This window comes from Trypanosoma brucei, chromosome 9 (genome assembly GCF_000210295.1).
Source record: "Trypanosoma brucei gambiense DAL972 chromosome 9, complete sequence".
NCBI classification, from domain to species: Eukaryota; Euglenozoa; class Kinetoplastea; order Trypanosomatida; family Trypanosomatidae; genus Trypanosoma; species Trypanosoma brucei.
The window spans coordinates 1,354,879-1,380,105 of record NC_026742.1 but is presented as its reverse complement, the minus strand read 5'-3'; the positions used below and the strand labels follow the sequence as shown (position 1 = coordinate 1,380,105).

The 25,227-nt window shown below is 47.5% G+C and overlaps 15 protein-coding genes across 15 annotated transcripts; 12 read left to right on the top strand and 3 right to left on the bottom strand.

Annotated features, from left to right (window-relative positions):
• Window positions 1-536: 536 nt before the first annotated feature.
• Window positions 537-740, top strand: TbgDal_IX6390 (hypothetical protein, unlikely; the record flags this gene model as incomplete). Its single annotated transcript, XM_011778527.1, has 1 exon — window positions 537-740. The coding sequence occupies one exon, from the start codon at window positions 537-539 to the stop codon at window positions 738-740; it is 204 nt and encodes a 67-aa protein (XP_011776829.1).
• A 107-nt stretch (window positions 741-847) lies between these two features.
• Window positions 848-1,117, top strand: TbgDal_IX6380 (hypothetical protein, conserved; the record flags this gene model as incomplete). The annotated part of the gene is made up of 1 exon (XM_011778526.1): window positions 848-1,117. One exon carries the CDS (start codon window positions 848-850, stop codon window positions 1,115-1,117), a length of 270 nt encoding a protein of 89 aa, XP_011776828.1.
• A 408-nt stretch (window positions 1,118-1,525) lies between these two features.
• Window positions 1,526-2,902, top strand: TbgDal_IX6370 (hypothetical protein, conserved; the record flags this gene model as incomplete). The annotated part of the gene is made up of 1 exon (XM_011778525.1): window positions 1,526-2,902. The coding sequence occupies one exon, from the start codon at window positions 1,526-1,528 to the stop codon at window positions 2,900-2,902; it is 1,377 nt and encodes a 458-aa protein (XP_011776827.1).
• A 518-nt stretch (window positions 2,903-3,420) lies between these two features.
• On the top strand, window positions 3,421-3,969 carry TbgDal_IX6360 (hypothetical protein, conserved; the record flags this gene model as incomplete). The annotated part of the gene is made up of 1 exon (XM_011778524.1): window positions 3,421-3,969. One exon carries the CDS (start codon window positions 3,421-3,423, stop codon window positions 3,967-3,969), a length of 549 nt encoding a protein of 182 aa, XP_011776826.1.
• A 236-nt stretch (window positions 3,970-4,205) lies between these two features.
• Window positions 4,206-6,143, top strand: TbgDal_IX6350 (hypothetical protein, conserved; the record flags this gene model as incomplete). The annotated part of the gene is made up of 1 exon (XM_011778523.1): window positions 4,206-6,143. One exon carries the CDS (start codon window positions 4,206-4,208, stop codon window positions 6,141-6,143), a length of 1,938 nt encoding a protein of 645 aa, XP_011776825.1.
• Window positions 6,144-6,820: 677 nt separating this feature from the next.
• On the top strand, window positions 6,821-7,738 carry TbgDal_IX6340 (T. brucei spp.-specific protein; the record flags this gene model as incomplete). Its single annotated transcript, XM_011778522.1, has 1 exon — window positions 6,821-7,738. The coding sequence occupies one exon, from the start codon at window positions 6,821-6,823 to the stop codon at window positions 7,736-7,738; it is 918 nt and encodes a 305-aa protein (XP_011776824.1).
• Window positions 7,739-10,648: 2,910 nt separating this feature from the next.
• Window positions 10,649-12,316, top strand: TbgDal_IX6330 (PABP2; the record flags this gene model as incomplete). Its single annotated transcript, XM_011778521.1, has 1 exon — window positions 10,649-12,316. The coding sequence occupies one exon, from the start codon at window positions 10,649-10,651 to the stop codon at window positions 12,314-12,316; it is 1,668 nt and encodes a 555-aa protein (XP_011776823.1).
• A 590-nt stretch (window positions 12,317-12,906) lies between these two features.
• Window positions 12,907-13,260, bottom strand: TbgDal_IX6320 (conserved hypothetical protein, unlikely; the record flags this gene model as incomplete). The annotated part of the gene is made up of 1 exon (XM_011778520.1): window positions 12,907-13,260. The coding sequence occupies one exon, from the start codon at window positions 13,258-13,260 to the stop codon at window positions 12,907-12,909; it is 354 nt and encodes a 117-aa protein (XP_011776822.1).
• A 226-nt stretch (window positions 13,261-13,486) lies between these two features.
• Window positions 13,487-13,909, bottom strand: TbgDal_IX6310 (conserved hypothetical protein, unlikely; the record flags this gene model as incomplete). Its single annotated transcript, XM_011778519.1, has 1 exon — window positions 13,487-13,909. The coding sequence occupies one exon, from the start codon at window positions 13,907-13,909 to the stop codon at window positions 13,487-13,489; it is 423 nt and encodes a 140-aa protein (XP_011776821.1).
• A 703-nt stretch (window positions 13,910-14,612) lies between these two features.
• TbgDal_IX6300 (hypothetical protein, unlikely) lies at window positions 14,613-14,966 on the bottom strand (the record flags this gene model as incomplete). Its single annotated transcript, XM_011778518.1, has 1 exon — window positions 14,613-14,966. The coding sequence occupies one exon, from the start codon at window positions 14,964-14,966 to the stop codon at window positions 14,613-14,615; it is 354 nt and encodes a 117-aa protein (XP_011776820.1).
• A 322-nt stretch (window positions 14,967-15,288) lies between these two features.
• TbgDal_IX6290 (elongation factor 1-alpha, putative) lies at window positions 15,289-17,148 on the top strand (the record flags this gene model as incomplete). Its single annotated transcript, XM_011778517.1, has 1 exon — window positions 15,289-17,148. One exon carries the CDS (start codon window positions 15,289-15,291, stop codon window positions 17,146-17,148), a length of 1,860 nt encoding a protein of 619 aa, XP_011776819.1.
• Window positions 17,149-18,165: 1,017 nt separating this feature from the next.
• Window positions 18,166-19,632, top strand: TbgDal_IX6280 (hypothetical protein, conserved; the record flags this gene model as incomplete). Its single annotated transcript, XM_011778516.1, has 1 exon — window positions 18,166-19,632. The coding sequence occupies one exon, from the start codon at window positions 18,166-18,168 to the stop codon at window positions 19,630-19,632; it is 1,467 nt and encodes a 488-aa protein (XP_011776818.1).
• An 857-nt stretch (window positions 19,633-20,489) lies between these two features.
• Window positions 20,490-21,470, top strand: TbgDal_IX6270 (hypothetical protein, conserved; the record flags this gene model as incomplete). Its single annotated transcript, XM_011778515.1, has 1 exon — window positions 20,490-21,470. One exon carries the CDS (start codon window positions 20,490-20,492, stop codon window positions 21,468-21,470), a length of 981 nt encoding a protein of 326 aa, XP_011776817.1.
• A 357-nt stretch (window positions 21,471-21,827) lies between these two features.
• Window positions 21,828-23,657, top strand: TbgDal_IX6260 (hypothetical protein, conserved; the record flags this gene model as incomplete). Its single annotated transcript, XM_011778514.1, has 1 exon — window positions 21,828-23,657. The coding sequence occupies one exon, from the start codon at window positions 21,828-21,830 to the stop codon at window positions 23,655-23,657; it is 1,830 nt and encodes a 609-aa protein (XP_011776816.1).
• A 488-nt stretch (window positions 23,658-24,145) lies between these two features.
• Window positions 24,146-24,673, top strand: TbgDal_IX6250 (hypothetical protein, conserved; the record flags this gene model as incomplete). Its single annotated transcript, XM_011778513.1, has 1 exon — window positions 24,146-24,673. One exon carries the CDS (start codon window positions 24,146-24,148, stop codon window positions 24,671-24,673), a length of 528 nt encoding a protein of 175 aa, XP_011776815.1.
• Window positions 24,674-25,227: the final 554 nt, after the last annotated feature.

The window sequence follows — 25,227 nt, the reverse complement described above, 5'->3', positions numbered from 1 at the left end:
ATTTTGCAGTGATGGGAATGATAGGCATTCTGATGTGGGCACTGTTGTTGTAGGGAGAAGTGGTTGCGATTGTGTATGATTGCAGACGAGGGATCGGGCTGCGGATGACATGTGCCAAGGTTTGAAGATACCATACAAGACCCCTGGGAGTTGGCAATATGCAACGGTTGTTATTTGACTGAAGGAGGGGGAACCCACGAAGGTAAAGGTTGTGTGCGTGTTATCACAGGGAGTGGTGGTTCAAATAAAAAGGGACAAACATGTGTGAAAGATCAGAATCCACATAATCGATGTGTTTCAAACACTCTAGATAAAATAATATGTGTGTGTGTGTGTGTGTGTCGCGGATATTCCGTGCAGCACCAATACTTGAACCATTGTTGGTGTACTCCATTATTGTGTACCGCTACAAGTGGTTTGTCGGTAGGATACCCCCTTTTTTTGTAAAAACCAAAGCGTTGAGCGGGTGTTTCGTTAAGCATCCCGTTGCCGAACCATAGAGTAAAGTGAGCTTAGTTTCTGATTGTTGTTGCCGTATGTTGCGCGCAAGTTTTTTTTTTGGGGGGGGGGAATTGTGTAAATATCTTCGTATAGTATACGGTGTTTTCACACTGTGGGAAATAGGCTGCTTATTCCACGTTGTTTTGCAACCAAATATTGTAAATATGAGCGTGTGCGTATACGGTCAAGCGAAAACACATCTACCTGCAGTAGCGAACTATAATTCCTTCTTTCGGTGATGGAATAATGTTGACTACCATTTCCTTCTCTTTTCTACATCCATTTATTTATTTATCCAGTGTTGCATACTCCCGTAACCACACCATTCTCGGGCGCGGGTGTTTCTATGGGCGATCCTTTTGTGCGACCCGGCCTAACCTACCAGCCTCACGTTGAGCAGGCGCTGCTGAAGAATGAAGGAACGCTCACACTCGAATGCACCAAAGATGACTGGTTGCGGTATCAGCACCGTGACACGGCAGCTACGATTATTTTGCATCGTGACCATTTGGAATATCTTTCAATAGTGGAGAATGCATCTCCTGTACGGGTAGAGCGCATGCTACTCGAGCGGGCAGTGGACCCTACGCGGAAGAGGGATTTGCATAATACTTGACAGCCCAGTCGATTATCCAAGGACTACCCACTGTGTGTGTTTTGGTGAAGATTTGGATCACCGGGTGGTACGGCACGAAAGGTGGAAAGGAAGTCAACATGTGTCCGGAGAGTGATTTTCCATCTATATTCTCTTTCTCCAATCTCTTTACAGCTGTAAACTGGACCCACACGTTGCGCTCCATCGTAGTTTGGCCCTTTACGCGAAGGCACGTACAACTTTTATTGCTTTTCTTTATCACTTACTCACTGGTGTTCACTATGATTATTTGCTTGCACATCATTATTTCATATTCTTTTTTTTGAATATTTTTTTTTAGGTATTTTGCACCAGCAGCGGTGTGCTTCCCGAGTCAACTGTAACGGAAAACCTTTCGACACCGTGATCGCGGGGGTGGTACGGCTTCACATGCACCGGTGCGCTCTGCTGACCTCATCTATTTACAGCACCGTCCGATGCGAAGTAGTTGCTGCTACCACTATAAATTCCGCCGTCGCGTCTCAACGGCGTTTTCAGGGTCGTATTCCAAATAAAGGTTACCGAGCTCAACCTCCTGTGCCGGACCGACTGAAAGACGCGATGACACTCTTCGGCGCCGACGCGCACAACGTTACTCCAGATGACCCCCCTTATGTTCCAGAGGAACAGCGGATGCATATGACAAAAGAAATTATGGTGAGCAATCAATTTATGAGGAATCACGCGAAACTGGACCGATTGAGAGCCGCACTGGACACCGTCCACAATGAGGGGCCTGATCATGAGGGTTGGCAGGAAGTGTATCTTTTCCTTCGTACCACAGAGATGTGCTGTGAACTGCAGAAGGATGCGACGGATGTCTTCCCCAAGGGAAAGAAGTTATGGATTAATCTAGATGAATGTGAAGAGAAGCGACTTCCCGTACTGATGGAAATGCCGAACGGGATGCTTGTCCTTCCAGTTTTCTCAATGGAGGAATATCTTGATCACTACTTTGGTCGGGTAGATGCATTTGAGTCGTGCTGGTTTCCAGTACCTCGAATGGGTACACGCTACGAGGAGTTCTGTAAGCTTCCCTTTCCCGTCACCGCGGTTGGGTCCATTCACCACCTAAGTGCGCTCGCCACCATAGCGTTATCATCATCGCAGTTCGGTATATTGGTTAACCCCGGACAGCGTACTAGCAAGTTCCTTACGTACCCTGAGATGGTGGAGCTCGCGAAACAAAAGCGTCTGCGCCCCAAAGATCGCAATACGGATTTAAAACGTAAATCTGGTGATGTCGTAGAGGATCTTTATGATCGTACTCTTCGCTGCGGCTTTGATACACGAAAGCTCGTAATGAGGCGTGTGGAGCCTGCGGAAGCGGCAAAGCTGCTGCTGAGACGCCCAAAGATACCGCAGGTGGCGCAACTGGAGCTTCACCTCTTGCTATGTGACTACGAGACCATAATTAACGTTTTCGTGCGCACGACGGACCGCCCGCAATGGCGCCGTGTACTTGGGGCTTCGGAAAAGCTCACCCAAATCGATGTCGTTATTGAAGGAGGTAAACCAAATCGGGAGATCTTCGAGCGAATCAAAAAGTGGTCCTTCATGGATGAGTTCCATTCCGACGTCCACATTGAATTCGCTGCCGCACCTCCCACCGCAAGGGAAGGGGATGGCATGATGGTTGTGTACGATGGCGCCGATGGAAAACTTTTGCGGTCTATGAAATCCTTCAAGGGTGTAACACTTCGCAAAGCTCTCGGCTATGACGAGCCCCTCCTCGATTCTCACGGGAGACCCGTGTCCTTCACATGAGGTTGTCGGTATTATTGATATATATATATATATTTGCACTGGGTGAGCAAAACGAAGGAAGCCGGATTTAAAAAATGTGTGATTACCCCTTTACGTGTGAGTTCAGCATCGCGATAGTCAGAAAGACAAGAAAAACGAGTTTGACTGTTGGTGTGCAAGCGCTGTGGCCTGCTATTCTCTCGTTCCCTCATCTATCACCATTATTATTGTTGTTGTCGTTGGCACTATTTCCGCCTCGTTCGGTGGCGGGAGTATGTGAGTTATCGTAGTTGGGATTACGATCGTAACGCCTAAATACTGCTTCGTCGGCTCGGTGTCGTGAGTGGTGGCCCATTTGCGATCAGTTTCCCTGTGGGATTGTGCTGTGTCTGCTGCCGCATTACTTACTCCATTACTTGCAGGTTTATGACTCAGTTTCAAGGTGTTTGCTTTCGCTATGCAAATGTTTGTTTTGGATACTGGTGTTCTTCTTTTTCCTTGTTTCATGTGTGTAGTTGAGGTTATTTCCCGTACGAGAGATGGACACGATCGAATTCCTCCACACGGTTGGGAAGCTGAAAGAAACGATGCGAACTGGTTGGGTGGAAACCGGTGTCCAGCAACCCGAGTCCGTTTCTGATCACATGTACCGTGCTGCCCTTTTGTGTATGATGTGCCCGGACTCATCCCTCAATAGGGACAGGCTTGTACGCATGGCGCTCTGTCACGATGTTGGTGAGAGTATAATTGGTGACATCTCTCCCAAAATGGGTGTTCCGGCTGCAGAGAAACACAAGAGGGAAAAGGAGGCGATATTGCACCTTAGAGGACTCCTCCCGCATGACTCCCCTTTGGAAAAGGAATTACAGGAATTATGGGAAGAGTACGAAACTCAGGGAACCCCAGAGGCACGCTTTCTCAGAGACATTGATCTCTTGGAAATGGTGACGCAGGCGCATGCATACGAGAAGACACATCCTGAGTTAAACTTTGATTCGTTTTATGTTTCGGGGGAAAAAATTAAGCATCCGTGGGTTCGAAGTATCTATGACAACCTGGTGAGCACACGACCCTCTCGGAAGAGTTAAGACACCAACTGACGGGAGGGGAGGTATGATGGTTCTGTCGAGGTATGGGAGAAATTCCCCCCTTTTTGCACTTTCGCCTGCACTAGCCCGCGACATTGCACGGGTGCGTGGTGGAGCGACGTAACGTGTTATTTTGGTTTTCAAAACATAAGCCGGTTTTTGGTCCTTGTGCTTATCGCGTTTCTTCCTGCTCGCTGCATCCTTGTTGAGCCGCTAAGGAAGCAATACACTAGCTGATGAGCGATAAGGTAAATGTCCATAAAAATGTAAAGATGAGCTTGTTTCACTCTGGAATGCTAGACGTTGCCCAAGAGGCAATTTTAAGTCTTGCAGGCCCACAGGAGACTCGGCGACGAGGGTCACACCTCCGCTACTTGCCTGCCATTGTCGACAAAGCCGTATCATCCCTTATCGGCCTGTCACGCGCCCTAAGTGGGTCTACCGAGGCATTTGATGGGGCACTTAACGTTTGTCAGGATAACTGGAAGAAACTTGGTGAGTCGTTAGAGGCTGCCGATGGTAGCTTTCTTCGAGGCGAAGATGCTGTGGCCGCTATATCGTACACTAACCATCTCAATGAGTTCAGAAGGTTATGGTTACGATTATTCGGGGCGGCATATTCATCGAGGGGTCGTGCGGAGTTCCCGCCCCACGTGTTTGCGGTACATTGGTCGGAGGTAAGCACTGCGGACAACCTGAAGTGGATGCAGGACGCGAAAGAGGGCTCTCAGCGAACTCTTGCGGAGATTGAGTTGGGGAAAGCACCGAGTTTCACGTACTTCCTTTATATTTTACAACACACCCTCGCAGTGCGGATCGAGCTCCTGCGGTGCGTGGCTGAGATAGTGGAGAACTCCTTTCGGTGCGTGAACGTAATGGTTGCTGTTCGTTACGTGCACATGGCCCGAACGATGCAGCGGGAGATGGTGAAGCAGCAGAAGTTGTGGGAGGAATTAGGCTTGCTTACTCCGAGTCGCCTTGCGGAACTTTCTCATTACCACAATTTTGAGAGTCAGGTGGTCTGCAAATTTCCGCGATCTCTGCAGTCGAACTCTACTTCCTCTAAAGCTTTTGCGTTACCCGCCCTGTTCCATATGCGGTGTCCATTCATATGGATAATGTTGAACATCGTGTGGGGTCTGCAAAGCCGACTCTCATTTCTATTCAGAAACTGCTTAACATCCTTTTCCCATAAGAAAGAGCCCACGTCCCGTGATCGATTGAAGGGTGGCTCACCGGCCATCGATGAGCAGAACAGAGTGGAAAATGAGTGTCAGATTCCATCCTCAAACGTTACACCTTTACCAGAAGGTGAAAGTGTGGCGAAAAGTGAGGGAGAAAAAGAAAAAAATGCGCGTCAAAACGGTGCATCAACGAGCGGACCGCCAGCAGCGGTTCGGAATTCTGGCCGCCAGCTCCGCTTCACCAGCCCTTATGACTTATTAATGGCCGGTTTAGAGGCTTGGCGCGGTAATTCATTTCGGCGCCGTAACGACGACGGTCCGCGTCAGATACCATTAAAGTTGACACCACCTTTTGGTTTATGTTTATCTCCTGTATTGGGATCAGATTGCGACTTTGTGCTAACGAGGGGCTGCCGGTGCTTGGTGCAATTGCTTTTGAGTATAACACGCGAACGAAACGGGACAACTTTCCTCTTAGTGAGCGACTGCACACGGCGACCTGGGAAGCGTGCATGGTACCGGCACCACTACAATTTTGGTGCTATCACATCTAACATGACAGTTTCTGCAGCCAAGGAACGTTCCAACGGCGGGGGACAGGCCAATGAAGATAGTGAAATGAAGCAGCTGGAGCACTGGGTGGTAAACTGTGTGTTCCCGCAAAGACGGTTATCCGATGATGCGGAAAAGCGCCTTGAGCAGGAAAGGGCGTTAATCCAATCTGTAGCACTGCAGGCGCTTAAGTCACCGGGGAGAAGGATGCACTTTGTTGGCGATAGTAACTCCGCCTTTTACGTCCTACGGAGTTACGAGGACATGGATGGAGGGCGTTTGTACTTTGCTTTGCTTCTTCCACATTGCAACAAGACACCTAACATAGGCGCGGAGGTAACCGGGTGGGCTTTCAGCGCCATGGAAACGCTTTGTTCGATGTGGAGCATGCCTCATCTTTTCAATGTCGCCGTCCGTTTGGCGATGAACGGGATATAAAATTCTCACTTGCACTGTTACTTGGGAAAACGGGAGCTTGCGGTAGTGGGAGCATAGTCCCGAGCAGCGGAAACGTGTGACAGCGCTCTCCAGGGGCCGCGTTACGCTTTCCTGTTAACTTACTGACTTCACACAGGGGTAGGTTTTTTAATTATCGTCATTGCAAATATTTGGTGATGTTGATGCCTTCATCTGCTCTTTTCTACATCCTATTGCCGGTTTTTTTTTTGGTTTAGGTCTGCTCTTGTCAGATTACCAAATACACTTGAAGGTAAAGGAATCCGAGGTTGTGTTTCGGTGGTTTAAGGGAGGAAGGTGAGAAGTACCAACAACAAATTCATAATATTCGGAAGAGCAAACAAAGAAATATAAAACCGAAAAAGAAAGAGTGCAACAGGGGAGAGGAATTGCGACTGTCGCCTCAACCCATTCCACATTGCTGCGGTGTCCCGGACGTAGCTTGTTGTTCAGCCCAAGCGGAAGGTGTTCAAATATTTGGCAGAGGTTGCGGGTTCTTACAGTGCTGTGTTACCGTAGCGATAAAGGCGGGGGTGAAAGAAACACGAGCAGAAGAGAGTCAGGAGACCTCTTTTTCTTGAAGCGAAGAAATCCCAAAGGAGGGCAACTGGGAAGTAGCGAAGGGAACGTGGTTACTGCACCAATTGTTCAAACAACCAATGTCCACGTTGGCATCATCAAGGCAGAATACTCCAGACCGTCGTGTCACACCTGTTTTGCGGCGTGAGTATCCAGCCTCCGCATTGCGACGCGGTAGTGCGGAACGGTCTCGGTTCTGCAAGGGCCTCAGCACCGACAGCAACGGCACACAAAAGCACGCAAGCGGCGATATCGCTTGTAGCATCACTGGAAAAGAAAAGGGGATGAAGATATCACCGCTGCGTAGCTCCGCCTTGTTCTCACCTGGGCGCACAACGGGCTCTTTTCCCCAACCCCCTTGTACCCCGAAGCAGACGGATCTGTTTTGGAGTCGTATGTGGGAAGACAATGCTCAACGTGCACACATACATAAGGTGATCTGCGAAAGCAAGGGCATTCGGGTAGCCAGCAGAGAGCGGCCCAAAAGTCGCACTCCCCAGCGAAACGGGAGTACATGGCACAACAAACCCACGCGGCAAGTGCGGGCTGGACGGTCTATTTCTCCCGAAAAGGTACTGCGGGGCACGTCACTGTCGCTTACTAGGGTCCCTGATGGCACACCTCGTCGGAATACGTCCAGCGTCATGAGGGCAGTGAGCATTCGTTCACAGCCATCCCCCACGACCACTCCAACAGCTGCTTCTTCTGCCGCTGCAACAGGGAGGCCGCGGATGGTGGACTCTACTGCGAGAAGGAAACGTCCGGCCATCTCTGCAGCTTTCCGCGCTGTGGGCCCAGCTAAGGAACTGACGGACGTGAGACAATCGCCCGATACCGTGTTATTGTGCAACGCGAGCAGGGGTTCGTCGGCCCGCGCTCCTTCAGCTCTCATGAACTGCAGGACAGACACAGCGCCATACGTGGAGATGAGCGGGGATGATATGTCTACAAGACTTTCCCCCGACGGCACGCCGAACCCGAGGCTTTTGGGTTACTGACAGGTGCTATTGCCTCAGCTACGTGCCACGAGGGGTAAGTCAATATGATTAATGATGTGCATTCCTTGGCATTCGGGGGCCCCGTGACAATGTGCATTACGGTGCCATACCTGTCGTGTGGTAGTGGAAGAACTACTCAGCGTTACCGATGAATTGATGAACTGGTAATGGGGTAGTGATAGTGATAAAAAAAATGATAAGGGCGAGAGAGAGACGAAAAGGATTGAGATGACCATGTAGGAGCTGTCATATTAAGTGGTGTGTGTGAGGGTGAGTCTGTCGTGTGTGTATAGGGTGTTTGGTTTGCGGTTTTTTTTACGTGCGTTTTTGGACTAACCCACAAAATTGAAAGGTGAATCGGTTGTGTGGATGCCATTTGTGGTAGCTGTAGACGAGCATACACCAGTATTAAGCTCAGAGGAAACGTAATAGGCAGGCAAGTAGGTGGCAGGGTGTAGGAACTTTGCAGCGAAGGGAAGACAAAAATAATTGGAGAAAATGTGCCACTGTTAGCGGTGCGTAAGTTATGGGTAAAACATGTACCCCTGGGGGAATAAAGCGTTGCAAGAAGGAATACCTATGGGGAGAAGGGAATAGGGCATTTGTTGTGTATGCATCGAAGTGTCAAGGAAAGGTGTTTGTGTTGGGGGGGGGGGGATGATAAAGAGGAGGGTTACGGGGAGGGAATTTAGCGTACAGACACAATTTTGCAGTTTAGCCGCTGCGCGTCATTCACCGAGGGCGCGTGTCTACAAATATACATATATATATATGATGTATGTGAGGAATGAAGTATTTGTGTGTATGTACATGTATGTAATGTATGTGTACGCATGTGCCTTTAGTGTGCTGAAGGGTGTGTAACGAAGCTGAGGACGGTGGATCGTGGAGAAGGAGAGAAAGAAGGGACAATGAAAATGAAGGGGGTCATGTTCCTGCTTATGCTTTTAGGCGCGTGTGTGTTTATGTATGTTACTTGTTTTCGTCCTCTCTTTTATCTCCTTTCACATTTGTGTTTGTGCATTTTTTTTTTCATTTTGAGATAAGAACTATGAAGAAGGAGAGAGTAGTGAGTTGAGGTAGGGTGCGATGGCTTAAGGGAAGTGAAGAGACCAGAGGACACAAGAGGTGGAGAGGAGGTGGGGGGGGGGAAAGGGGTGTGGGGAAAAGATGATGAACAAAATTCAACAAAACTGTAACCTCATTAATTACCGCAGGAGCCGCTGCCTTATTTGCTTTTGTTTATTATTATTATTATTACTGTTTTTTCATTGTTACTTGACAACAAATGTCTTTCCCCCTCCTTGTTCGTTGACCACGCCCGTGTGAGTTACCCTGTCTTAGCCCTTTTAGGTTGCTCCCACCTTCGCTGTGGTTCACATTAACTCCCATGCCAGACCACCAACGAGTTCGCAACAATTTTTTTTTTTGTGTGTTCCGTTGGGGTTATTATTAATTTATTTTTTTGTTTGATTCATCTTTCCCGTTGTTTCTTCTCTTCTCTTTCATTTCCCCCATTGCTGTATGCATTACCCAGATGCGTGTGTGTGTGTGGAGGGATAATGAAATCGGTGATTGTTTTTCATAAATATTTATGTGGTGAGTCTGAATGTTTTTTTTCTTTGTTTCTTTTTTGTTGGTATTTCAAATCCCATTCCCTATCTCTATTCTTTTACTCGCTCTCTTTCTCTCTTTCTTACATTCTACTGTCCGTTTCACCGACGCATTGATTGATTCAGCGCCGCGCGTATCAGAGCAAGCGCCACCCATCTGCTGTGGAACCGTTGTGAAAACAGATTTGAGAAAGCTACAGTAGAAAAGAGAAGGAAGGGGAGAAGGAAAAAAAAAAAAGAGAACTGGACATAATCTCCTTCCTCCTTCTCCTCATCTTCCTCCTCCTCCTCGAAGAAAATGAAAGAAGGATAGAGTGAGGGAGAGAAAATAAACAACAACAAAATAAATGAAACATGAAAGAATGAAGGGAAGGTTAAGGAGCAAAAGGGGGGGGGCTAAACTCTCTCATTTCTTTATTCGCTTGCGTGGTTATCACCTTTGCTCCCGATCGTGCTTCTGCCTCTTGTGACATTGTTATTATTTTCCCCTTTAACCTCTTCCTATTATTTTCCAAGCCTTCTCCTTTTTCGTTTGTTCTTATTTATACCACAGGTTCTTGTCTGTTGCGGCGCGATTATCCCTGAGTGCTATGAAGGAGAGGAAAAAAACGGGTGAAGAAAAGGAGGAGGTGCCCAATTTCACATTTTCTACCATTTTATTCTCTCCTATCTGTTCAAGCAAACAAAACCACAAGCATGTATATGTATATATGCGCATGTGCATGTATTTATATGTTTGTTTTGATTTATTTATTTATGCATATTCATACAGAGATACACAGAGCGAGTGCTGAACTAATGGTCATATGAAAAGAGGGTTCATGAAATACGAGCATGCGCTGTGCGAGTTGCAGAGATACGGGCAGACGCGCGTACATTTACCTGTATGTGCGTTTGGGTGCATTAAATTATTATCTCCGCTGCTGCTTTTCTCGCAATGACTTTTTTGCTTTCAACTTCGCTATATGTTGCTTTCTTTTTTTCTTCTTTGGTATTTTCACACGCCCCTGGTGTGATAGTCTTTGTCCAGCCTCTAAAAAAATATAACAAAAATAAAAATAAATATAGTAGCTAACAAAAAAAAACACAAAAGTAAGGAAGAGCAAACAAAAGGTATCCAGTGCCACTTAGTTGATAGACCTTCAAAGGGAGAGGGGAAGAAGAAAGTAAATAAAGTTAAGAGAACAAGGTACTTGTATACATATATATATATATATATATCTATACACGTATATATATATATATATCTAGAGTTTATTAAAAATATAAACCAGGAAAGGGAACAACAAGAGAAATCATGGCTGCATTTGCTGCTGCGAGCCCCTCCATTTGGGTGGGAGGTTTGGACCCCAACCTTAATGAACAGAAACTCTACGACCATTTCGTTCGTGTCGGGCCCGTTGCCTCTGTCCGCGTGTGTGTGGACTCCGTCACCCAAAAGTCACTTGGCTACGGCTACGTGAACTTCCAGAACCCTGCCGATGCCGAGAAGGCGCTTGACCAGGCCGGTGTGAAGTTGGGTACGAAGCACATCCGTATCGCCAAAATCCAGCGCGACCCTTCGAAACGCCGTAGCGGCGTGACGAACATCATAGTGAAAAAACTCCCTCCCACCGTGGACACCTACGCGCTGAAGGAGATGTTCTCCAAGTACGGTCGCCTTACTGCCATCGGGCTTGCCACTGATGAAAAAGGAGAATCACGCGGGTATGCCCGCATCTCCTACGAAAAGGAGGAATCCGCTGTTGATGCCGTCCGGGAGTTGAATGGGGTTTCCATTGACGACTGTGCCATTACCGTGGAACGCTACCAACCCCACCACCGCGAAGAGCAGCTGAAACAGTACACGAACCTCTACGTAAAGAACCTTGACCCCTCCGTGGACGATGAGAAGTTGAAGGAGGTGTTTTCTCCCTTTGGTGAGGTGACTTCCGCGAAGGTGCGCGATCTCGCCGGCAGGCCGACCGTCGGCTTCGGGTATGTTGCCTATGCCACACACGAAGCTGCCGCAAAGGCCGTGGAGGAGTTGGATGATAAGGAAAGCCCCCTCGCAAAGGAAGGCATGAAGTTAAGTGTCTGCCGCTTCCGTTCCAGGGAGGAGCGCAAACGGGAGCGCGAACGCCTTCGCCGGGAGCGCCAGCAGCAGCACAGCAAATACCCAAACCTGTATGTGAAGAACTTTGACGATACCGTCACGAGCGAACGCCTGAAGGCGTTGTTCGATCCCTTTGGCGAGACTGTATCTGTCAGTGTGATGATGGACAAAGCAACGAAGGTGTCCCGCTGCTTCGGCTTCGTCTCCTTCAAGGAACAAAGCTCCGCGGCTCAGGCTATCCAGGAACTACACGGTAGCACGGCGTTGGGCCCTCGCCCTCTGTTTGTGAGTTACGCCCTCCGCAAGGACGCCCGCCGGCAGACACTCGAGGACATGCGGAACAAACAGCCCCGCATGCGTCAACCGCCTATGGGTGGCCTGATGGGTGGTATGATGGGACCACAGCTCAGTTTCATGAATCCCCCGGCGATGTTCAATGGTATGCACTTCATGAACACGCGCATGCCAATGATGCCTTCCACCATGGGCATGGGTGGCCCGATGCGACCAATGGGACCGACACCCATGAACCAAGTCCGCGCCCGCCCGGGACCACAGCGCCCTCCCATGCAATCCATGATGGCCCCACAGCAACAGTCGCACCCACAAATTCCGCAACCTCCGGTTGCTCAGGGGCAGAACCTCTCGACAGTACTTGCCAGCATGACTCCAGATCAGCAAAAGAATGTGCTGGGCGAGCGGCTGTACAACTACATTGTACGAAACAATCCCTCCTTCGCCGCGAAGGTTACCGGCATGTTGTTGGAGATGGATAACAGCGAGATCCTCAACCTGCTAGACAACCACAGTCTGCTTGACACGAAGGTGCAGGAGGCCCTCGACGTGCTCAACCGTCACATTGGCATGTAGGATCAGCATCACTGCAGCGTGCGAGCGGAGAGTCGAACGGGAGATGGAAGGAAAAGGTTGAAGAAAAAAAGGGAAGACAACGCGTACGCTTCAGCGCACACGCGTATGAGTACTTATGAGAAGGGTTAGGCAGACATAAGAAAAGAGAGAAATACTGTGTGTATATATATGTGTGAAAGCAATGGAACAAAGGAAGTGGGGTGCTCTTGGCGGTATTCAGGTACGACCGCCATCGCTCGTTTAGACTGAAAATTTATGAAGTTGTTTTGGGATGTGTCAGCAGGAAAATCTTTTCTTTATTTTGTTTTCGCCACTCTTTTTCGCCCTCTTCCACTTTCCTTCACCTTTCTTTTTTTTTTTTTGTTGTTGTTGCCCCTGAGTCTCCGTCGGGTACGAAACAGTATGTAATGTGACTGATTCCAGCAAATGTTAAGAGTGAGAAAAGGAAAGGAAGTAAAAAAGAAAAAGGAGGGAGTATTGGTGACAATGTGAAAAGGAAATGGGGTGGACCTTAATTGAGTGGGAAATCATATAAAATACATTAAAGAGAGTGTGGTGGCTGCTGCGGTTAGTCGAGAGGAGGCGTTATATTATTTAACTGCAGACTTGCAAACACACATTCTTTTTAAAACTGTATGAGAAATTGGAAGAGACCAAGAGAAAAACAACAGAAAAAAAAAGATGATAAAGCAATGGGAGCTCCGGTGGCTTTCACCGTTAAGAGGGAAAGAAAGTGAAGGGGAAATGGGAAGATATGTTGTATACGTGAGCGAAATAAAAGGAACGAAGAAGGGCAAACTAAAACTGGAAAAATAACCGAAGTAAAAGAAGAAAAGAGGCTGGACATAAGAGAGGATGGGAACAGAAAGAGGGGAGAGAGGGATGAGAAGGGAGTGGGAAGTGCATGAGATGGTGGAATGAACACACATTTTCTCTCTTTCCATATACGACTCCCTCCTTCGTTTTTCTGTTTTTGTTCGCTTGTTTTATTTTATTTTATTTTTAGCAGCTCCTGTTTTTGTATTGTTTCCCGTAGGTGCGTGCTTTTCCCCTTCGTATTACTTCCTTGCGTTCAAATATGTCTTTCTTCCTCTGCCGTCTCGTTCTTACAATATATTCTCTCGCTGTTTCTACAACACTCTTCGCCGAGCATGTTTGATTAATTTATTTTTAATTTGGGAATGTTGTGACGGTAAGGGGGAGGGGAAGGAGATGAGAGGAGAAAGTATAAAAACAGAAAGAAAAGGAAAATGATCCCTCGGAGTTGGCGCGGCATGCGGGAAAATGAGCATCAGTGCGAAAAGAGGGAGAGAAGAAACGGGAGTTTTCTTTTTTTTTTTTAAAAAAAGGGGGGGGAAACAAGGCGTTTATCTTGAGAGGAGAAAGTCTGAAGATAGAGGGAACATTTGATCGCGGGAGGAAGGGAGGGAATGCATACGCCGTCGCCCTGTGATTGGCGTAGGCGGAAACCGCAATAATCCCTTCGTGCACATATGAAAGAAAGATAGAAAGGTAGAGATTAATGAGGGAAAGGTTAGGAGAGGGGGAAAAAAAAAAAAGGAACGCCCAAACGGGATTCTCTGTGACGTTCATTTTCTACCTTTTTATTTGTCAACTTCCCTCCACGCCATTTGTCTTCTCCCCTACCAAACTTGTCCCTTTCATATGATATGGCATCGGTTACTGTACTCAATTATTCCTTCATTTATTTATCATTATATCGTACTTATGGGGTTTTGGCAACCATTTCAGACCTCTCCTCTGTTTTTAATTCCCCTCTTCCACTTTACCTCGTGCTTTTCCTTTTCTTTATTGTTTGATGTAACGGCAAAAGGAGGTTGGTGGTGAGTGGTGGGGAATTGGGAGTAGTGGTTAGAGTGGTGTTGATAATGGTAATGATGAACAATAAATGAGAGCGAAAGCGCAACGGTACGACCAGACAGAAGGAAAGGGAGCGAAGTGAAGTGAAGTGAAGCCCGTGGGGTAATCGCTGTTTTTTCTTTTATCCCTCTTATTTTCTTTTGTTTCACCATGAAATGATTCCCCTCGTCATTATTCCTTTCAAAGTGTTGAGTACCAGTGCCACGAGCAGAGGAGTGAATCCGGAGATGAATGAAGGAAAAAAAAAAGGAAGGGGCGCCAGGAGAAAAGGAAGAAAATGAGTGACGTGTTGCGCCGCCAATGCGAGGGCATCGTGTAGTGCATAAAGGAAAGAAAAGAATGAAATGGGCGAAAGGAACAAAAGAAGATGGAAGGAAGGAAACAAAAAAAAAAGGAATGAAGGCTATTTACCTCCTTATATTCGTTTGTGTGTGTGTGTGGACGTGCATTTGTGTGAACGGTCCTTTGTGGGGTTTGGGGAGAGGGCGAGGATGCTGCCTCTATTATTATTATTATTAATACAATAAGTGTGCTGAAGGAGTCGGAGAGAAAGAAAAAAAAGGTGAAGGAAATGGTATGAGGAAAGGAACATTAAGGTGCTTCTGAAGGAACTAAAAGAAAAGCAAACAAAAAAAAATAAAAGTAAAACGGTGAAATAACAAAAAAAAGTCAAGAGGAGTAACGAGAGGGGAAAAAGGGGAAAATGGGGATTGGGTGGGAGGTTGGCTAAGAAGTGCGATCTGCTCCCTCCCTCTTTCCAATTCACCATAAAATAACAAAAAGAGTAAAAGGAAGGAGAAATCGTCGCAGCGGTTATTCCAAAAAAAAACTAAACACAACATGAAAAAAAAAAAGAAAATGTTTTTATCGCGTTTGCTGCTTCTGCGGAAAGAACTTGGGGTTCTGCAATAGTCACTACAAACTCCATCTGTCTTTTCCCTTATTTCTCTTTTTTTTTTTTCACACTTACGCTGCTCTTGTGTGCGGTCTTTACTTATATATATATATATAATTTACGCAACAAAATTAGTTGATTTGCGGTACTGTCGGTAGAGGGAGGGGAAGTACAGCAGCGTAGGAAGTGGAATAATATGAATCGCCACAGGAAGTTTTACAATGAACTGGATGACTACATGGATGACGACTACTACGAAGAAGAAGAAGATTACTACTATGAGGAGGGGGAGGGTTATTATGGAGGTGAGGAAGCGCAGCAACCCACTGGTGTCAGCAGAACGGATAATTTGGAGGGTCAAAAACCAGAGGAGTCGGATATTCACCGTTTAGATAAGCAAGACGTTGATTATGAGTTGCTCCAGACGCTTTTACCGGGCTTCTATGAGCAGTTGTTGACAACTAACGGTACGTGCAGGTGTGATACGCCGCGTGCCGTCGAGGCGTTGCGCGCGTGTAATTACGACGTGTGCCAGGCAGTAAGTGCAGTGACTTCAACTGTTGTGCGCCCTGCCGTATCAACTCCAATTCCTGGTAAAGGTCGGTCGCTAAAGGTGGGATCAACTGCAAAGCGAGAAACCAATATGACGGCTTCCACCAAGGAACAGATCGGAGCAGCAGTTGATTTTTCCCCCTCCTCAACGCAGCTGCAGCAACAACGGCAGCAGCAGCAACAACAACACAAAGGTAGGAAGGACATGGTCAAGGAAATAGCTCCTGACCCAAGCAAACTGGATTGCACATTTATCGTCGCTGGTCATGTTGATGCAGGCAAGAGCACAACCATCGGGCATTTGTTGTTGATGCTGGGGAAGGTCACACAGTCAGAGGTGGACCGTAACGAGAAGAACGCTCGCCAAATGAAGAAGGAGTCGTTTAAATTTGCCTGGTTACTCGATCAATCGGAGGAGGAACGTCGACGTGGCGTAACAATCGACGCGGGGTCGTACTGCTTTGAGACGGAGCATCGTCGCATCCACGTTCTAGATGCGCCCGGTCACAAGGATTATGTCCTTAATATGATGAGCAGTGCAGCACAGGCTGATGCAGCACTTCTCGTTGTGACTGCAGGCACCTCCGAGTTTGAGGTGGGACTTGCTCATGGGACGAAAGAGCATCTTGTGATACTGAAGATGCTGGGCGTGGGGCACATAGTTGTAGCTGTGAACAAAATGGATTCTGTTGGTTACAGCCAAGAGCGCTATGATTTCGTTGTTCGCGAGCTCAAATACCTGTTGAAGCAGGTTCACTTCAAGGAAGATGCGGTCGCTGGCTTCTGCCCAGTTAGTGGTATTCAGGGAACAAACATTAACGTCGTTGATGTGGGGCTGACACCTTGGTATAAAGGGCCGTCGTTGGTGGTGCTGCTTGATCAATGTCCGCTAGAAAGTAGGATGATGGGCACTCTGCTACGACTGAGTGTGCAGGACGTACAAGATTCGAGGATCTTTTGCAAAGTGGAATGCGGAAATGTGCAGAAAGGGGAGAAGTTGCTGTTCGTTCCGGCAGATGTGAAGGTGCAAGTTCGATCCATAGAAAAACCTACAATGGGTGGGCTCGTCCCCGCCGCTTTTGCGGGTGACACAATTGTGATTGACACCGCCTCTTCTCTTGTGGGTCTTGGACCGGGATGTGTGGGATGCAAAGCCGGTAGTGGTGACGCAACACGCTGCTCAACAGATTTCAAGGCGCGCATACAAACATACACCACACTACAGAAGTCCATCTTGCCCGGTGCCCGTTTTACGATGGTGTGCCACGCATTAACGGTGCAACTCCAAGTTCTGGTCCTTGTTTCCAAAATGGACCGCTGTGGAAACTGGTCATCTGGCATGGTGAAGTGCATTCCCAAGTCAACACAGGCGATTATCGTATTTAGGGCCGAGCGGAAGGTTGCTTTGGAACCCGCGGAAGTGTGTCGTTCTTTGGGTCGTTTCGTGCTGCAGCAGGATGGTGAAACTGTGGCTGGTGGACTGGTGGAGTCGATCATGCTTTGAGCCAACCACCACGTTGGCAGAGATTGCGCTTGGGAAATCCCTTTGCAACCGTCGTCCACGTTAACTCCGCTAGGGATGCAGAGGCAAGGGGTTAGACGAGGTGCAGCAGTGCATAATATATAATTGTGTGCGTCTGTTTGTGCGGGGTAGCGGTGTCTCCGGGCGGTCGGGACCTATTTGTGCACCTGTCTGCAGTCACCCTGCTTGACATCGCGCAGATGGCGTACTGTTCTGTTGTTAGTATATTGCGAGGGGACTATATTGCCACTAAGGCCACCTCCATTTACAGCGGTTAATACCACGGACTTTCTAATTTGAGGTCCCTTTTTTTTTTTTTTAAAAAAAAGAATTACTTATTTTTGCCTGATCCATCACCTCACTCACCGTCCCCTGTTGTTGCATTTCTTGATTCATGCTTATAATCTCTTTTCCTTCCATTTTTGCACTCTTTTTGTGATTTCATGCTGATTTTTCTTATGTTCCTCATATACTTCACGCTCCCAATGCGTTTTTCGCACGCTTTTCAATATTATACTCTTGTAAGCGGGTGGGTCTAATTTTCTCTTTAACTTGTTTAGTAAAGGATTTCGACGGCGGTTGCCGGTTTGCCTGACTCGAGTGCTCTGCAGCACAAAAGGTAAATAAGAAAACATCTTTATACATTTAAATATTCGGTTATATATTGCATCCGTTCACTATTTTGCCACTCGTGCACTTACAGGCTGCAAAGGGCGGTATTTGGTGACGAAGCAAAACCGTGGGAGGGGAGGGATATATTAAGTGAATTTGATCACTGGGTAAAACAAGGAGGAAACAGTAAGTAGAGAGGAAAATAGGGAGAGCAAAGTAAAGGCAAGGCAATTGGAACGTATTGGGATAACCCGTAAGCAGGGGTGGGAAGAAGGCGGGTTGTTCACAACACCATCAGCCAAACATTATATATATATATATATATATATATATCCAAAAATACATATATACATATACATTTATCTGGAAGGCTGACGACGTCAAGCAATGAACCTCTTTGGGCTTCGTTCCAATAGTGTTAACGGTAACACCGGGGCAGACTATGACCTTATGCCCGAGCCGATTGCTCACGCGGATTACATTCCCCTGCGCCTTAACCCCAAAGAGCGGAAGGTGCAGCGACTCATGCGGGGCATTGTCATGGCTTCCCATTACACGGATAAGGTTGACAACGAATCTACTCTGAAAGGTAACAAGAGGGACAGCGTTATCGTCAAGGAAGTTACGAGCGCACTCAGTGGTCTTATTGTTGGTTTGGATGTTGAGAAGGGAGGCGCCCTTTATAGAGACAAGGATTTCACACCGTTCGCAAGAGATATTCAGTCCGCCGTGGAAACATATCGTCGATACAAAATGATGAATCCAGATCTCATTAGAACAGACTACGTCAAGTTCTTGTATATGATTCAGGATGCAGTGCAGAACCAGAATGTGAAGGAGGCGCTGGGTTTCCCAGTTGCAGAGAGAATCATCACTGTCGGGCGTTACTGCAGTTACTTGGGTGTGGAGGATATGCTGCAGGACAAACGTCTGCCGCTGTGCATTACACCGGTACCTTTCATGAAAAAGAGAAGCAAACTCAACGAGGCGCTGCGCCGGAAGGATGTAACCGTCAGCTCTGTCGTAAAGGAATATAGTAGGAAATCCGGGAGATCGCAGGACGAGGTGGAGATAGCCATCCGGAGTCTCAACGACGCTAACCAGTTCGCAAATGAAAATGTAGAAAGCACCAATGAGTTACTGAATCTTTTGCTCCAGCACTTTTCACCGAACAATGTGACAGAAGCTACAGATTTGAATATTGTAGAAGGGGAAGGCGGAAGTCGGCTCACTCACAACCATAGACGTCAATATTTCTTTGTATTACAGAGCCTCTCTCTCTGGAAAAACATTTGCCGCCGCATGTTTTCATTGTGGACAATTGCGGAGGAAGATATGTTAAACCCAAATGAACCTTATGAGTTTCGCTCCACCGGCCAGGGTTATCAGCGCGTGCAAAAAGCACCAAATCTGTACAATGCAATTCACGAAGTTGTGCAGGAAACGAAGAAAGAGCTAGGTGAATGGGTGGGCTCTGAGCGCATCCACTTGGGTGATGACCAGGTGCCGAATGCCTTTCACTTTATTGACAAATATGGTCAGGTTTCTCGAATAATTATACCCATCCTTCGAACTGTTAGTCATATAGACAAACTGGAGGAGAGCCCCGAGCACAAGGCGTACGTAAAAGAGATTTGGGGTAGCCCAACTGGAGCTAAACTGGCTATTCTTCGTGATTTCTTTCGACACGGTTTTGATGGCAGTGGAGGTGATAACATGGATGACGCAGGAAGCTGCGTTGATGGCCGATTAACAAGCGCGTGGAATTGGTGCAACAGCATCCGCTTCAAACCGTTCTACCCACTTTTTTTGTTGGCTGGCTTTAGCTCCTTCGACGGTGACCTCAGTCTATGAGGTATTAGTAAAGGGGAATTGTAGCGCACGGTATCTGTGTGCGGGTGGTTGTGGGTTGTCGGTAACTAATACCTCTTGCTGTTGGCCTTTTTATTGGTGTTTTAATTCCTTTCAATGTGTATGTACGTGCCATTGGTACCACCCCCCCCCCCCCCCCCCGAAAGCAATAAATTAAAGGGAAGGGATTGTGAATTATGGAATGTCAAATATATATATATATGAATGATTACGGGTTTACCCTTGCTTCGCTTCTTTCTTTGGTTTTACCGTTTGGTGCGGTTGTCAGACTCGTCATTTAAAAAGAGAACGAGAATGCAAACGGCGAACACCAGCTGATGGGGAGGTGAATCCGAAGCGAAAAAAAAACGGCAGCGGAAGTGTACCGAATGGTGTGCGTGTAAGGGGAGGAGAAGGGAAGTAGTCTCCAATGTTTGACAATTTGGGTTCTGGTGCCATGGTGGGACTGTTGGTTTTCCACACGACCCTACACAAGGTCTGGAGCGATGCTTTATGCAACACATTAGTGGCACTGTATCCCTCTCCACTCTCCCATTGTGACGAACATACACACCGAACGACGTAGAGGCCGCGGTAATGTCAGTTGACGCTTAACAGAGTTATTTTGGTATTTAAAATGTTTTATCTGCTTGTGGAAAGGCTGTTTAATTAAAGTCCTCCAAAAAGAACAGTAAGGTTCCATTTCCCCCTACCCCTTTTTCTCCTCCTCCCTTCTTGTTGTGCACATGGGATGGCAGCCAGTAAAGAAGAGCGTGTCGTTATTGAAGTACCTACACTCTCTCCTTTCTCTCTCGACACCTATTTTCCCCGCAACATCAGACCACTGAGTGTCGGGCGCGATGCCACCTAAGGTCCCCAACCTTAAGTTTAAGCCACGGCATATTGTCCGAGCTAAGGAAGAACCCGACGTATCGGAATCCCCCACAGCTTTAGACAACCTGAGTTTTGTGCAGCTGGAGCGCTTGCGACTTCAACAGGAGGCTGCACTTCAGCAGGAGCAGAAGGAACGAGAACAGCAACTGTATCCCGCACAACAACATGTCGCAAACGGTGTGTCCTCTGCACCCTCAGGAGCACTTCACAACGCAGGTGCTGCAACCCCCGGTGGCAGTGAGCGTTTGCGAGGATTCGGTCGTGTCGCCGTTGCAGCAGCTGCCGTCAGGGCACTCACGCGTGACTTCTCAAATTTGCCCCCCACGTCGGAGCACCTTCCGGAGAACACCATGTCTTCAGTACTTGAGATGGAGTCGGAGAACCCCGCAACAACCGTTTATCGTCCAACCCCACTGGACAGCAATGTTTCTGCAGAGCCGAAGCATGAGGCGGAGTTTTCTGTCGAGGGTGATGTGAAGGTGCCGGTGGCGGAGACGGGGAATGATGGCATTGCCTTCCTAAAAGGATATGAAAAGGAATTGAAGAGCAGCCGACAGGACAACTTGCGCTTCGATCGTGATGTTCTTCATGCTTCTGCCAATGCTCTTGACGTTGAGGCGGACGTTGGGCGCCGCAATGTGGGTGAACTTGTGTGGTTTCAGTTACCCCGATTCCAGGCGGACCCACCCTTTCGGCTCTCTAACCTTCCTCCTGGAAAGGTGGGAGAAATTAAAGTGTATAAAAGCGGGCGTATGATCATGGAGATTGGCGGTGTTTGTTACGATGTAGCAGTGGAGGGCTACTCAGCCGTAGGCACCGAGGCGTGTAATGTCGTGTCGGCCGTTACGCCAGCCCAACAGCCTACGGATATGGCGAGGTGCTACCAACTGGGACTACTTTCAAAGAAGCTTGTATGCACTCCCAGCATCAACGTCGACGCGCACTGAAGGGTCATGGTTTGTGCAGGACGAAAGCGTGCCGGCAGTTGCGTGGGTGTACGGTTGCCGTTATGTAACATCAGCTGCTGGTGGGTGGTGTGTCACACGACGGTAGGCGTCTGTTGGGATGTGAGACTTCGTAGCAGTGCGTGAGCGCTGGTGACGCTTGGTCGTGGAATAGGGAAAGTTACCCACGGCGGGTTTCCCAAACTGGTATTGCGCTTGTCTGTTTGTCCAAGCTCACACTGTTATTTCTCCGGTTCAGTTTTTATGCAGCTTTCCCCAAGTTGAGGACTGTGCGTTCCGTCCAAACGAAATAATATGGACAATAATAATAATAATAATGATTGCTATTATTAGCGTTTTATGGCTTTCTTTTCCTTGGATAGACTGTTCATAGTCATGCGTCGGGAGCAGTTAGGTAGGAATCATGTCGAAAAGAATCAACAGAAAGAGTTCTGGATCTTTGCCTTTCGTGACCGTTTAGCAGGTTTGCAGGCGTTCTCAAATTGCGTTGAGGTTGCCGACATCTATGGTAACGGTGACAATAAGCTGATTGTGGCGGACGCCTCCAAAACTTTGAAGATATATGACGGTACATCTCTTTCGAAAGAGATTCGGCTCTCAGCGGTTCCCTCTGCGATTACTGTGGTTTTTGCTGAAGCTGGTGATGATCAACACCTTCCTGTCATTGCAGTTTCCTGCGGACCAGACGTTTTCATGTACCGTAAGATGAAGCCGCTGTACCGCTTTACCGCACCGTGTGTAGAACTGGATGAGGTCGATGTTTCCGTGTGGGAGCAACTTCGCAATGGTAATATTTCTGCAGCAGATGCGTGCACGAGGTTGAAGGAGCGGCGGATGGCGGGCGTGAAGCTGTCAACACGGTCAGCGGATCTCTTAGCACTGCAGGGGACGGAGGAGCGGGAACGTTTTGTGCAATACCATAAGACTAAGCCCCTTAGTGAGCAGGATGTAGTGACGTGCATAAGTTCCCTTTCGTTAGACCGTGTAGAGGATGGTGGCCGTAGCTGCCTTGTTATTGGTACAGAAACGCGTCATATATATGTACTGGCCGAGAAGTTTACGGGAGTTCATCACCGGGTGCGACTACCCGGTGTTCCAACGTGCATCGTGTCCCTTGGCTCGTTTCGTGTTGACTACCGCATCGTTGTGGCCTGCCGCGATGGTTGTGTGTACACAGTGAAAAATGGTGAATTAGCGGATTATTCTATTCATTCTGATGGTGCTATCGTGCAAATTGCACTCTGTGAAAATCTCGTGGCAGTTGCGACAACACAAAACACGCTCTCGTATTATAAACTTAAGGGGAAGTGTGAGATGCGTGTCTTCCTTCCCTCTCCGATAACAGGCATCGCTACACTACTTGATTCTGCGTCAGGCAAAGCTCGCGGGGTCATTGTGGCGTTAAAGAGTGGTATGGTTCGGGTATACGTGGGTAAAACGTTGTTGCATGAGGCTCAAGTGTACGGAAGGGTAACAGCCATGAAGTTTGGACGATACGGGCGCGAAGATGCCGCACTTATACTTGTTATGCAAAACGGCACCCTTGTGGTGGAGATGTTACATAGAAACGCGTCCTTCGAATGCAAGCGAAATCAGGATTCTGGACCACCGGGAGAACAGGACGTTCCTATTCCTGTCCCCTCCCTTACAAATGTTTTTGTGGCACAAGCAGAGAGGGAACGTGCCTACAGCATTGACATGCACCGCTTGTTCCAGCGTGATTTAACTATGTTACGCCTAACAACAGCGAAGGCATATCTCTCTCTACTTTCAGATACTCACAAACCGGCGGTATCACCGAAGAAAACTGCCGCCCCTGCAGTACCCATGCTTGGCAATTCTGTTCGTATGATCACATCCGTTCAAGGCCTTGGCCCGGTATTTAGGATTAGGGCAAAGATTCAAAGCATTAGCAAGGGGGTATTACGAGACTTGTCCCTTGTAGTAAGTTGTTCATGTACTACTTACAAAATATCAAACTCAATTTTGTGTGTGCCATTCCTTCTGCCATCCACAGTTTCAACATGTGAGGTGCTTGTGGAACGCCTTGATGACAACGCGATTGACGAGGGTATTTGCCTCTCTGTCACTTCTTCACACAGCCTCTCTACGCTCGCAGCGGTGGATGTGAGGTTGCCTGACGCTGGATTCATAGAAGACAATTCATAGAGGTGGACAACTGATCGAACGTTTACCACCTGCTCGACGAAAAAGAAAAGCTGCAGTTTGTAGTGCCGTTTCGTGGGGTAGTGTGTTGTTGCTTCGGAAAAAAAAAGAAAGTGATTCCGTTGGTTGAAACTATTATCATATTGTGCATATCCTCCTCTCCGCACTTGCTTGCTAAATCCTTGTTGCGTTAACCGTGTCAGCCAATCATGTGGTGATTTTTGTTTCATGCCCCTGGAAGGAAAGAAAGGGTATGGAGCTCTAGCTCGAGCGGATGTAGAGTATTAATTTCGTTATTATTTTGTTATTTCCCCCTCCTCTTTGTGTTATTATGAGATTGTGGTATCAAACTTCCCCTCTAGTTCTCAAGTTTTTTAATCATTAGCAACCACTGCTTCTGTTACAATTTACATCTCCCCACTTTTTCCTTCTTTTCCGTCGCATTTTTTCCTAAATTTTGTAATAATAATAATAATTATGTCAGAGGGGAAATGAGCGAAGCTGACGATGAGAGGCCGCAGCCTCAGGGAGGTGCTGACACGTTACGGACTCTTCAGGAAGAGGAGCATCGGGAACGTGAGTATATTAGAAAAGAGCTCTACAGTTCTCTATTAAACGGTGATAACGCCGAAAGTGGCGATGAGCCGTCAACAAAGGAGACTCTGCGCATGGCCATGGAGGCACGTGAGGAACTTAATAGGGCTGCATTTCGTCCATTGAAGGATAAGGCAGCGGGTTTCCGTCTATTTGCACAAAATATGAGAATGCCGCATAACCAACGGGTTGCGTCTGTCTTTCTCTTGTTTTCGGTGCTCATGCTAACTGTTCCTATTTTAATCCTCCTCATCGGCATGCATATTGTTGCTCCCTTTGCGGATGTTGATCCGGGAACCTGCGGCGGTTTGATGGCGGTATTTTCTACTATAGTGATAATGACGGTATACGTTGTTTACTCTTTAAGGGAAGCGCCTCTTGCTGGTGAAGCCGAAGCTATTAATCCCGACAAGAAGCAGGACTGATTGCGACGCGGCAAAAGACTTTTATTGGAGGAAGGTGCGGAGTGTTGATTCTCATTGCACGATCAATGTCTCGTGTTTTTGTGCCTTCTCCCGTTTTTTTTCTCTCCTCCTCCTCGCTTTTTTTATCGTCTTCGGTAACAATTCGCTCGTTTAGGCGTCTGAATTTTCTCCACGTGCGATACCGTGTTTGGTTGTTCTCGTGTCTGAGCGCAGTTATGCTGCATTTGCTCCATTGCGCGTGCTCGCCGTTGTTGGGTTTGTGCCCTCCTTTTCTCTTCATTGGAGGTTAGACAGTGTCACTCAGTCATATATATATATATATATATATATTGTCTATTTTTGGACCAGAGTTTTGGCGCGTAAGTAAAGCTGCTGTTGTTGTTGCATCATTTTCCACCCGATTCCGCTGTACTTCTCACTTGCTCTCAACCGTGTCTTTTACATAGTGTTTCCATCAATTTTTTTTATCGTAAGCGAAGGATAAACCACATTGAACCTGAGGTTATTCGTATTTATTTATTTGGCAGGTGTTTAGAGTGTAGGTAACAACAACA